Source organism: Etheostoma cragini, chromosome 11, assembly GCF_013103735.1.
Source record: "Etheostoma cragini isolate CJK2018 chromosome 11, CSU_Ecrag_1.0, whole genome shotgun sequence".
Lineage (NCBI taxonomy): Eukaryota > Metazoa > Chordata > Actinopteri > Perciformes > Percidae > Etheostoma > Etheostoma cragini.
Genome location: NC_048417.1, coordinates 2,934,520 through 2,946,149, shown reverse-complemented (window position 1 = coordinate 2,946,149; position 11,630 = coordinate 2,934,520). Strand labels below are relative to the sequence as shown.

General features: G+C 41.2%; 1 protein-coding gene across 1 annotated transcript in view; it reads right to left on the bottom strand.

Moving 5' to 3' along the window:
• The window catches only part of col5a2a (collagen, type V, alpha 2a), a 53,029-nt gene that overhangs the window by 9,297 nt on the left and 32,102 nt on the right, over window positions 1-11,630 (bottom strand). The window contains exons 16-41 of the mRNA XM_034885995.1: window positions 11,596-11,625; window positions 11,368-11,412; window positions 10,042-10,095; window positions 9,718-9,816; window positions 9,538-9,582; window positions 9,349-9,447; window positions 9,191-9,244; window positions 8,883-8,990; window positions 8,263-8,316; window positions 7,991-8,089; window positions 7,822-7,875; window positions 7,614-7,712; window positions 7,460-7,513; window positions 6,965-7,018; window positions 6,819-6,872; window positions 5,853-5,906; window positions 5,667-5,711; window positions 5,485-5,583; window positions 5,080-5,187; window positions 4,217-4,270; window positions 3,557-3,610; window positions 3,232-3,285; window positions 1,911-1,964; window positions 1,660-1,767; window positions 792-845; window positions 563-616 (exon numbers count right to left, since the gene is read on the bottom strand). Coding sequence (XP_034741886.1) covers window positions 563-616; window positions 792-845; window positions 1,660-1,767; window positions 1,911-1,964; window positions 3,232-3,285; window positions 3,557-3,610; window positions 4,217-4,270; window positions 5,080-5,187; window positions 5,485-5,583; window positions 5,667-5,711; window positions 5,853-5,906; window positions 6,819-6,872; window positions 6,965-7,018; window positions 7,460-7,513; window positions 7,614-7,712; window positions 7,822-7,875; window positions 7,991-8,089; window positions 8,263-8,316; window positions 8,883-8,990; window positions 9,191-9,244; window positions 9,349-9,447; window positions 9,538-9,582; window positions 9,718-9,816; window positions 10,042-10,095; window positions 11,368-11,412; window positions 11,596-11,625 — 1,740 coding nt within the window. The remainder of the gene's footprint in view (window positions 1-562; window positions 617-791; window positions 846-1,659; window positions 1,768-1,910; window positions 1,965-3,231; window positions 3,286-3,556; window positions 3,611-4,216; window positions 4,271-5,079; window positions 5,188-5,484; window positions 5,584-5,666; window positions 5,712-5,852; window positions 5,907-6,818; window positions 6,873-6,964; window positions 7,019-7,459; window positions 7,514-7,613; window positions 7,713-7,821; window positions 7,876-7,990; window positions 8,090-8,262; window positions 8,317-8,882; window positions 8,991-9,190; window positions 9,245-9,348; window positions 9,448-9,537; window positions 9,583-9,717; window positions 9,817-10,041; window positions 10,096-11,367; window positions 11,413-11,595; window positions 11,626-11,630) is intronic.

The window sequence follows — 11,630 nt, the reverse complement described above, 5'->3', positions numbered from 1 at the left end:
TATAAACTACAAAGCAGTGGCATGACACCACAGCGGTGCTTATCGACTGTGTATTCTTTTTGTTTTCTTTAAGTTTATGACAAAAACAGTTTGGAAAAACAGTATAGTGATTTTTTATGTGACAATTTTTAAAATAGATTTCTTTCCCCAGAATTGCTATTTTTTTTACCACTGATTCACCTAAATATTTTCTGTTTATATACCCGATGACAACTACATCACATCCGTTCTCTTATGTTCTTCTTCACAAATGAAATAAATGTCAGACTGACTGACGTGTGATGTGTATTATTTGTAGAAAACAAAGGTTTTATAAATATCTCATGAAATATTGTCTTTAAAAGAGTATTATTCAACCATGTTTTTGTAAAAAAAAAACACAATACTTAGTACTTCTAGAATCTCAATAAATGAAAACCACAACACAAATCGAAACATCAACCATTTTTCTTTAAAAAAAGTAATCAAATATGGAAACAGCATATCGTCCCAGCCCTAGTGACAGATGTTTCTCCCTATTACTCTAACTGGGTTTTTGGTACAAACTCAGGCCAGTACTTACAGTGGGACCGGGGGGGCCAACTCGTCCTGCAGATCCAGGGAAGCCAGTGGGGCCCTGGAAGAACACAATCATACCAGGTGCTCAGATACTGCTTCACAAGAACAGAACGCTATCAGGTGTTAAACTGTGCATACGATGAATGGAACAATCAGGAGTGGCAGCTTCCTGTTCTCTACTCCAGGTAATGTCACCTTATCGTTAGTCTGCGGTATTTATGAAATTATCTTACTGGTGCACCCTGCGTTCCTCTTCCGCCTTTCAGTCCAGCAACACCAGTCGGCCCCTGCAAAAACAGCACGGGATTAGAAACTCATTTATCAGATATACAAAAGGTGAAAGGGGACCTCTCTGGAACCTTGGAAGACTTACAGTACAGCCATGAGAAGTTGTTTGCAGGAATGACTTCATTAAGACTACCAAAGTGGACCAAGTGAAAAGTATCTACTGTAGACGAGGGGCTTCTGGGGCTCCCCCCTTAAATGTTTCCCCAAAAGCTCTTAATCTTTTAGGCTTTAAATGAACTTTAACGTTGTGTCATTTCCCCTCAGCCTCTGTGACTGGAGCAGAACATCAATGGAGTAAAGGTTTTATTACTGGGGTAATATCACCATTCATTCTGATACTCTACTAAAATGTGGGTGTCAAGAGTAGTAATGCTGTTTACGCCAAAATTCTACTCTACAACTCGTTACTGTTTAACTTAAAAACAGTAACATCAGACCAGGTTGGCCTCTTTTTAAGGGCAAGGAGTGAAAATGAGTCTGGTTTCAGAAGGATCAAGACAGTTGGAACTAGTAGAACTATTACGTACTAAGTAGGATAGGCTCTAAAGTAGGGTTTTTCCCCCCTTGGCAACCATCATGTATTTCCCAAACGATTTACAGAATTGTTGGCGTTCTATTATTAAATGCCTTGAAACTAGTGTAAATACCTCCCCAGATCTGGGCTAAGCCCTGAAAGTTTACAATACCTGGCTCCGTCCTGATGTAACTGTTTTAATATCAAGTAGTAGCCTGCGTAATAGTACAAGAAAACCACTTTTTTTATAGTAATCTCAGGAGCATTATTCATCTTGTGTCTCCACATGTGCAACTCACCTGAGGTCCGTGAGCACCAGACAAGCCTTGAGGTCCTGGCGATCCAGCATCTCCTTTTTGGCCCGGTTCTCCAGGCTCTCCCTTGACTCCAGGTTGGCCATCAGGACCCTGTAAAATGTTGGTCATATTATGAACACATCAAAACCAGTTGAATCTGTTCAGACCTTCACCTTACTTCTTGTAGCATCATAACAAGCCATAAATCATATTAAGGAAAAACGATAGAACAATGGGACTGAATGATTACTTACAGGTGGGCCAGCAAATCCAACAGCACCGATTGGGCCAGGGTCGCCTCTCGCTCCCTGTCATAGGAGAGAGATTATTAGATCACAGAGCTGGACACCTTTTCTGTATCGCCACTATAAACATGGCCTTACTTCATGTAAGATATGATATATTCATAATATATTTATAGGATATATGAGGCTTGATTGATCTTTGCCATGACTAAGTGACGTGCTTGGTTGACTACTCAACCAAGCACCAAATGCAGTTGAATTCATCCAACTCTCTCTATCTCTCTCTCTCTGTCTGTTGGACCAGCACCCTGAGTGGTTGGGGGGGGGGGCTCGGTGCCTTGCTCAAGAGCACCTGGCAGCGGCCAGGAGGTGAACTGGCATCTCCCCAGCTACCAATCCACACTCTGTACTTAACTTCGATATCATTTATATTATTGTTACTTACTTTTGCTATATTATTTAAGTACATATTATTCAATTTAATTCCACGTCACTTACTTACATTGCAATATTTTTCGTACTATGGCCATCTCATGTTACTTTTTATATAATGCCACTTTTCATTCATTCAGAACTTTTTGCACATTATCTGTTGTTTCCCTGTTGTTCGTTTGCTTGTTTGTTGGTCTGTTTTTTCCCCACTTTCTCAGGTCTCTGCAGGGTAAATCCAGACCACTAGCTAGACTAGCTGTCCAATCGGAGTTTTCTGTTGACAACTAAAACTACTTCTGAACGTACACACGTTCCACCAAAACAAGTTCCCTCCCGAGGCTATTTAGCAGCGGCACCATGGCTCTGTCCGGTGCTCAGCCCGGACCCAGATGATTGTGATTGGGTTTAAGAAATGCAAATAAACGAGGGCATGTTTCTCTCCCATCCCAGAATGCTGTGTGGACTAGCAGACCCTCTTCCACAGTGCCGCGGTTGAGGAAGGTCCGGCATGGCGAGACTAGCAGGTAGCCAATGAGAATCGATTCATTAGTGGTTTTCAACCCAAGTCCACCCTTTCCTTGGGTTGGAGCTCAAAACAATGTGGCAGCTCAAATGAATGAACCAAAAAAAAAGGGAAATGATTAAATAAAATTATAAAATATATGTCCTAACAGTCATTAATTATATTGATTTTGTTAATAACTCGACAACCATTTTCTGTATTTCGCCTTAATGAAGCCTAAGAATAATGAAAAAAAGCCAGTGTAGGTAGTGGAGTTAGAAACCGACCTGCCACAGGGGGTGGTGGCCAAAAAGTAAAGTCATTGCACTACTGCGGGATAATATCACCACAAACTTGCATTGGCTCTCCCTGAAAATTAAATTTTAAATTACTCACTGGTACTCCTCTGGATCCTGGGGGTCCATGTGGTCCTTTGGGTCCAGGTTCGCCCTGCATAGATGTTACAAGTTTACAAATAAAAAGTTTTTGTTGCAGTCATTCATTGTGCCTGCATGAATACAGTTGTTTTTTTAATGTTTGAAAAGGAACTGAGAGCCAAAGACTGCGTCGCTGGAGGCTACGAGACACAGCCGAGGAAATCAAAGCAGAAAGATTAACAGCAGAACGTTGCTTCCCCAAACACAACCTGTCATCACCTTGGCCCATCCTGATGGGAATAACAGCCTCTTAATATGTGTTAGGTATAAAATAATAACATTACCTTTTCACCACTGGGTCCAGCGGATCCTAGTGGGCCAACAGGACCCGGGGCTCCCTGTTAACAGAAAACACATCTGGATCTCAGCTCACCACTGTTACCAGTACAGCCTCGAATGAACACTGCACTCTAGAACTAATAATTATGTATAATTTCAAGATTTTTTCAAACACGAAAACAAATATTTTTTAAATCATATAAAACACTGAGAATGTTCTTGTCTCTTGTAAAAGAACATTAAAAACCTGAAACTGCAAATTATTATTATTATTAATCCTTTATTTAACCAGGAAGTCCCATATAACCATACTTACTTACTTTAATTTTCTATAGAATAAAGAATATTTATCTTTTATTCAGTACATTTAACTTATAATTTTTTACTAAGTTTATTACTGTAAACAATTTTCTTAAGTTAGACACAATTAGAAAAAATATGTTTTTCTTCATTACACCTATTTCTAATTAGAGTAGTTCTCAAAGTGGGCCCTGAGGACCCCCAGGGGTCCTGGAGCTGGTGCCAGGGGATCATTTATTTTCATTATTATTCCATCCATAAGTTACCTATTGACAGAATTTGTATTATTATTTTGGTCATGAGTTTCTTACTAGTCTAACGTAACTTCCTTGTTCATGTGCGTGAGTCTTAGATATTTAACTTACTCGTGCACCGTCATTCCCGGCTGTACCTTCTGATCCTTTTTCACCAAGCGCTCCCTAAAAAAGACAAAAAAACAGGTGTAAGGCTCCTTTAATGTCACGTCAGATCCATTGATTGAAGAAGAAGAGGGATTTAGAGTTGATTAGGCTGATTTGAAGAAGGCCTGAGGACCAAAACATCGTCAGAATGAATAGATACTGTATATGCATATGGAGCCAGAGTGCATGACACTTTCAAGTCTACCTCCAGTGATCATCGCCTCACCCCCCCCCCCCCCCCCTCCCGGTGTGTGTGATCTTTCTATATTACAACTTTTAAAAAAATTACCATGTTCAAAAAGTGACTGCAGCACATTTCCACTGCAAACTATTGGTTCCAACAATTTTCCCAACTGTATATATTTATGTGTACTGTAAAACTGGTGTAGTCGAGTATACTGTACTGTGTGTGTATATATATATATATATATATGGGCCTAAATATGTGGGGGTGCATATGTTACAGAACGTTATTTAGCCTATGCAAAGAAAAAAACCTATTCAACATAAGTGGGTTTGTGAAAATCCTGAAACTTTCTTAATGGATATTATGTGCATATCTGCGTTTAATGGAGACCAGAGCTCTTCAGAGTTACTGCAGGGTGGTAACGTGTATGTTTAACTTTAAAACATGATGTATATATCAATAAGTATTATTTTAATAGCTTAGTAACGTTGACTCCCTGCTCCGTCCCTCTTTCAGTTAAGGGGTCCTCGGCCTAAACGCTGTTGAAGCCCCCCTGATGTAGACTACACCACCACCGCTGTAAAACATATATTACATGTAAGAACTGGCAGCAACAAAAAGCAAATGATGATGAACTTACTCTGTCCCCTTTAGGCCCAGAAGTGCCAGAGATGCCCCTCTCTCCTGGCATTCCCTGAAGTCCTGGAGGACCCACGTCACCAAGCGTCCCAGGGGGACCAGGACTGCCCTTCAGGGACAGACACACACCAAGGTTAGCAGGCCCATTTCTAACAAACATTAAAACCTGTATTGTATTAAACAGGAACACCAAACACACTAACATTTAGAGTTTCCATTTTAAGTGAACCATGTTACTATTTTGCGCAATATCTTCAAATTCATAACTATTTACAAACTACTGACACTAAAACTATTGCACATTTTAGTGTCTGCATGTGTTGATCACATTTCCACATTGGCCAGGGAGAATTTAAGACCATACCATTATTTAATTATGTTTATTTTAGGAAAGGTAATACAGTACCTTTGGCCCATCTGGACCAGGTGCACCAGGGATACCCTTAGGTCCCTGCAGACCAGTTGAACCCAGCTCTCCTCTCTCCCCGGGAATACCTCGCTCTCCCTGTGGAAGAAAAAGCATCGGCATGCAGTTTGAGCTCCATGCAACTTTACCAACCACCTGAATCCTCAGTGAAGTCCACCTACCCTTGGTCCTATTTGGCCCACGCTACCCAGCTCTCCAGGAATACCCTGAAGGAAACAAACAATATTATTATATATGTCTAAACCGAGTCCTGATCACTATCACGATCCTTGTGTGACAATACAGATGTTAGGAACAGACAGCAACATTAAAGATGGAACAGCATTTAAAGCTTCCGTCACACTCACTTGGTCACCTGGTTTTCCAGGCTCTCCAGGAGGGCCTTGGTTTCCAGGCAAACCCTGCGAACACAAAGTAAGTCAAACATGACGATCCGAGCACAAGAACAACACGTGTTCAGATCCTTTACTTCAATAAAAGTACTAACACCACACTGTAAAGTTAAAGTTCTGCATTGAAAACTTTGAAGGTGCTCTAAATGGATGTTGGGTGACGTTACTTCTTGATGACGTTCAAAGTCTTTTCAAACAAAATGAGACTAGCTCGCCCCTGCTCATCCTGTCCTGTCCCCCCTCCCCATCTTGTTCTCGAGGGAACTACTAGAACTGTTGGGTCCTTGTAAATTATAGAGTGTGGTCTAGACCTGCTCTATCTAAGTGTCTTGAGAAAACTCTTATGAATTGATACTATAAATAAAATTGAATTGAATTGAAGTACAAACTGGCATGAAAAGAAAAACTTAAGTAAAGTACCTCAAATCCATACTTCATTACAGTAATTGAGCAAATGTACCTAGTTACATTCCACCAGAGCTTCTCCGCACACAGAGACACGTTTCTCACATCTACGGTCTTAGAGTCAGTTTGGCAGATGCATGTATTTCCCGTTTCCTTCCTCTTTCTTTGTGTTGGCGTTCTAACCTCTGGTGGATTCCTGAGGACTATGGTTACCTGGTCCTCAGATCTCTGCAGGGTAAATCCAGACAGCTAGCTAGACTTTCTGTCCAATCTGAGTTTTTTCTCACATAACTATTTTGCAGTTGCTCTGTGCTGGGGTTAGCACCGCCCCTGATGATTCTGATTGGTTTAAAGTAATGCCATTAAACCAGATCATGTTTTCCACCCGTTCCCCAAATGCTCTGTGACGTAAGCAGACCTTCCTTCAATGTGCTTTGGAGGAGGGTCTGGCAAAGTGAGACTAACCTTTCAGTAATGTTCTCACCTCTGACTACAATTAAAAAAACAGTTACGCACCTGGAATCCATTTACACCTGGAGGTCCCTGCTCTCCTCTTTCTCCTGCGACACCCTTTGAGAGGAGAAAGTAATGACTGATTTGTGATAGCAGTAAAAAAATGAAAAAATGAAATGCACGCCACCAAAGAGGGATTGGACACTTACAGCTGGGCCAGGGGGGCCAGCAGGGCCAACTTCTCCATCTTTGCCAGGGGGACCCTGAAGACAAAGTAACAGTTACACATGTGGAGTGGAAGGATGTGCTCGGTATTCTGAGGCTGTGTGAGGTTTATAGGAACCTAAAAAGTCCTACTGAAAGGATTCTGTGGAAAAGGTCAAACTGAGAGGCAGAACTGAGAATCCCCTGCATGTGTTTCATCTAAGAGACGCATTAGTCCTCCCATTCTATGCTCAAGATTTTAAGATTTCCTTTATTGTCACTCTTTCATGTATTTGCGTACATAAAAAAATAAATCTTGTTCCCTAAAGTGCCACTTCTTATAGACAGCAATAGTAATCATAAAAACTGTAACAATAGATACAAAATAAATACATTCGTTAGAAAGTATGGCTAAGAAATTTGCAAATGTGCATGAAATGTGCATGCTAATGACAAAGCAAAGTGCATCACACATTTTTTTATTAATTAACCGTACTCACTCTTTGACCTGACACTCCTGCAGATCCTTGCTCCCCTGTTTTTCCTGGGTCACCCTTTGTGAGTGTAGCAAAAACAGGTTTGTTTTAGAAACAGGAGATAAAAATCATGACCTGACTGACGATTAAAGCGTTTGGAGTAATGCTGCATCCTTACACTGAAGCCCTTAGGGCCCGGCCCTCCCATGATTCCTGCGGGCCCTCTGTTTCCAATGGACCCTGCGGGGCCTGGGCGACCATCTTCCCCTGGAGCCCCCTAAACAAAGAAAACCCCATTTAGACTCAATCATATTTTGAATTTATCTTAAGCTTAAGGCTAATTCCAATGTCTAATCGTGAATGTAAAATTGAGCGCTGTAACGTACCAATGGTCCCGGCTTGCCCTCTGCTCCCTGCACTCCAGGGGTACCAGTGAGACCCTTTGATCAAGAGATACAAACAAACATGAGCAATGGAAATGTGTGGCACAGACAAATATAGAATATGTAATGAAATAGTAGATCAAAACTGGAATGCCAAGCTCTTCAGTGTTACCCTTGCACCTGGTAGACCAGGTTCTCCGGTACGCCCAGGGTCTCCTACAGAAGCTTTGGGACCCGGTGGGCCAGATGTCCCACGATCTCCTTGAGCACCCTGTAGAAAGAAAAATCAAAATAACTTGTTAAGTTTATTGAAAGTGTGTAGTGAGAAATTGTGAGTACCAAACAAAATGACCACAGCACAAACTGCTATATCAGCTCCAATGATACTACAAACACATCCTGCCTCACATTTACTCTGGTATAGAGTAGTAGAGAATACTGTACCTTAGGTCCTGGCAGCCCGTCAGCACCAGGGAATCCTCTGTTTCCAGGAGATCCCTGGAAAACAGATCAGGGGTTACATTCTTTGCCATGTTCATGATTTTATTCTCACACAAAAGATGGGTTATAATAGTATATAAATAGATGAATGGAAGAAAAAAATGATGTACGGATGCTAAGGCACAGGTGTAGTTCTGTATTTTCATATTTTTTTGGATTAACAGAAATGTCTGTTATAAGTAAAGAGCATATATTGTAAATCCAAAGAATTTTCTATATTTGGATTAAGACAAATGTCCGTAAACTTTACAGAAAAAGGTTCTGGTCAATTTTTTGCCTTGACATTATGCGTTTTTCTCCAGATCTTTTTCTTACATTTGCAGACTCCATGCAGAAAGGACCCAGCTGCCTGGGATTCAAACCCAGGACCTTCTTGCTGTGCAGCAACGGTTCTAACCATTGGGCATTTTGCAGTCTTTTACGCACAAAATACCAAAAGTGATTTGTTTGTCCTTACTTTTCCCCTCTATGGGGTTTGATTCCTTTCTCTCATGTACTGTTCAGAGACTGACCCTGTCTCTAAACAGCAGCTCTGTGACTGATACAGATTACAATGGACTCACTCTCTCTCCAACGGGACCAGGAGGGCCCACAGTGCCTGGGTCTCCACGTTGTCCTCGTTTTCCTTCTTCACCCTGAGGTCCAAGCACTCCCTGGGAGCCTGGTGGACCCTAGGGAGAGGACACACGAGCCACAAAATGCTATGAATCTAAGATTCACCTACTCCCTTAATAAAATGACGTGTCCTCATCTAAAAAGGAATTTGGGTTTTATTGAAGCATGAATGAATATTTCACTCAAATATAAATCATATGTCTCAAAGAGCAGGATTAAAACTTTGTTGTTATTGATATGTGTAGTAGAAGCTTACAGTTTCTCCTTTGGGTCCAGCCTCTCCTTTAAATCCTGCGACGCCAGCATCTCCCTGGAACGCAAAAATGCAAAAAGTTTAAGTCTCCTGCAAAGCAATAAGTCGTGACTGTTTATTAAAAAGAGATTCCAGCAATAAAAATTGTAAAGCAAATGTACCAGGGATCCTTTGATTCCAGGCTGACCAGTGCTCCCCTGAGGTCCTGGTGGTCCATGGGGTCCAGCATGGCCACCTGGACCTTGTGGACCAAGATTACCCTGTGAAGAGTAAGCCATGTTAAATGTGACATTTTTCTATCCTTATCATAAATAGTGAAAAAGATGTTTCAAAGAAATAGCTGAACATACCACTGGTCCTTTGGTACCCGGGCCACCATCTGTACCCGCGGGGCCCTTTGAAACACAACAGGTCTCCATTCAGATCAGCAAAGCAGTGCACTTTCCATCACAGTTGTGGAAAAGCTAGCTACATCAACAATGTCCTTATGATGAGCAGTATGTGATGCATAAGTAAAGAAAGAAATGAACCTGGAGGCCAGTTGGTCCAGCTCTGCCCATATTACCGGTCTCTCCTCTCTGTCCCTGTGGGCCCTCTGGACCCCGGACTCCTGTGGGGCCCGGTTGTCCCTGTTGGAAGAAAATCACCAAGTACACTCACACAAGTGTTACCTTTGTTGATGCATCAATATTTTTCCAATAGATCTTGTAATTGCAGAGACATACTCCATTCCTCTTGGGCATGTCATGTGATATTTGAGCGGTGCCCTCAGCCAGAGGCATATGGCTTAATTAGATGAAAGGGCTTATTAGCATTAGCTTTTAGCCAAAAGAAGAAAGTGTTACTGTTCTTACCTTCATCCCTGGGGTTCCTGGATATCCAGGTGGACCATTAAGACCTAAGGGACCCTGTTGATCCAACAACAATGACAGTTAGCAATAAATGCTGAAAATGTGCATTCATATGACACAAATGTAGAAATGTAGTAAATAAAATGTGTACATTTTAAGGAGATGAGACGTGGTTCTCTTCCCATCTCTTCCCCTACTCAGATCCAGCTCTGAGACCTAAGGTCATTTTTGCAGTTTGGTTTGATTTTCTAAAACATCAACCCTGTTGTCTACAGTCAAGATTTGAACATCTTCTTTTTTTCGGGACAAACTGGGTTACTAGAATATTTGTGCTGCAGTTAGGTCACTTGAATATTAAAAATGGTTGTAAAGACAAAAAAATTAATAAAACGGAATATGAATCTCACAGATATGTATTGATATCACACACAGAGCAGTACAAGCTAAGCCAATCTCTTCTAAAAACCTTCTCATATGTCCTAGGAGTCCCACTGTGAAGAAATAATCATTGTAACTTATATAGTTGACAAAATACATACATTTTGTCAATAAAAAATCCAGACGCTTTTGCCCTCATGACATTTACTTATGCCAATAATCAACATAATATTGTCATATTTTTTGAGATTACACCCACAGCAAAGCTACACAAGCATTTGTGTTGTCTAAAACAGTTCTCCTGTATGCAAAAATAAACATATTAACATGATATCTCATATAAAGCACAAATTATTTACATTATTTTTTAAAAGGCTCAAATGTATGCTAAATCTCAAACCAGTGTCTCCATTCTCCTCTGTAAAACGGTAGTTATCTATCTTTTCCGCTTTATAATATCTTTGATAACATCAGACTAGTTGGACTTGGAGGATTACTATCTCCTTCCCACTCCATACTCTTTGCTCTCGCTGTCCATATATGGGCATAATGCGAGCCTTCACTTCCGTAAACAAACGAAACTCACGGCACCGACAGAGAGCAGCCACGAGCACGGAGCTAGCGGCGGACATGAGCGAAAACGTGATGAATTATGGACGTCAAGTGGATAAATCTTGGATGCAACAGTTTGGATTTAATGCTCAACGACCCCGAAAAAGGCACAACTTCCAGGCTGGATAGAAAATCCCCTGTAGAGGCTAGAAAGACCCCGAAGAGACCCCCGTGACCGCTAGCTTGTTAGCTGTAAGCTGCAACAATCGGTAAGTTTCAGTCTTTTATGGTTATTAAATGATTAAAATATGAATTAAAGGGGCTGTTTTAGGTCGTGCACGAGGCTCTCGGCTCCAGAGTTCCTATGTAAATGATAAGGCACTGTGAATGCTGACTCACCATTGGCCCAGGCTTTCCGAGGTTACCAGGGTCACCACGTTTACCCTAAAAACAAACACACATCACTCTGGGTTAAACACTGATGTAAGGCTCTCTCTTTTACAGAGAGCTGCCACAAAACTATTCATACACAGTAGCATATAATCATCTATCATTTTCAAATTCATGACAGAGATAAAAATGCACGGTATAGCAGATATTAGTAATTAATCGTGGGGTTCTGCTTACTGCTACGCCACTGGGTCCAGAGCGTCCTCTCTCCC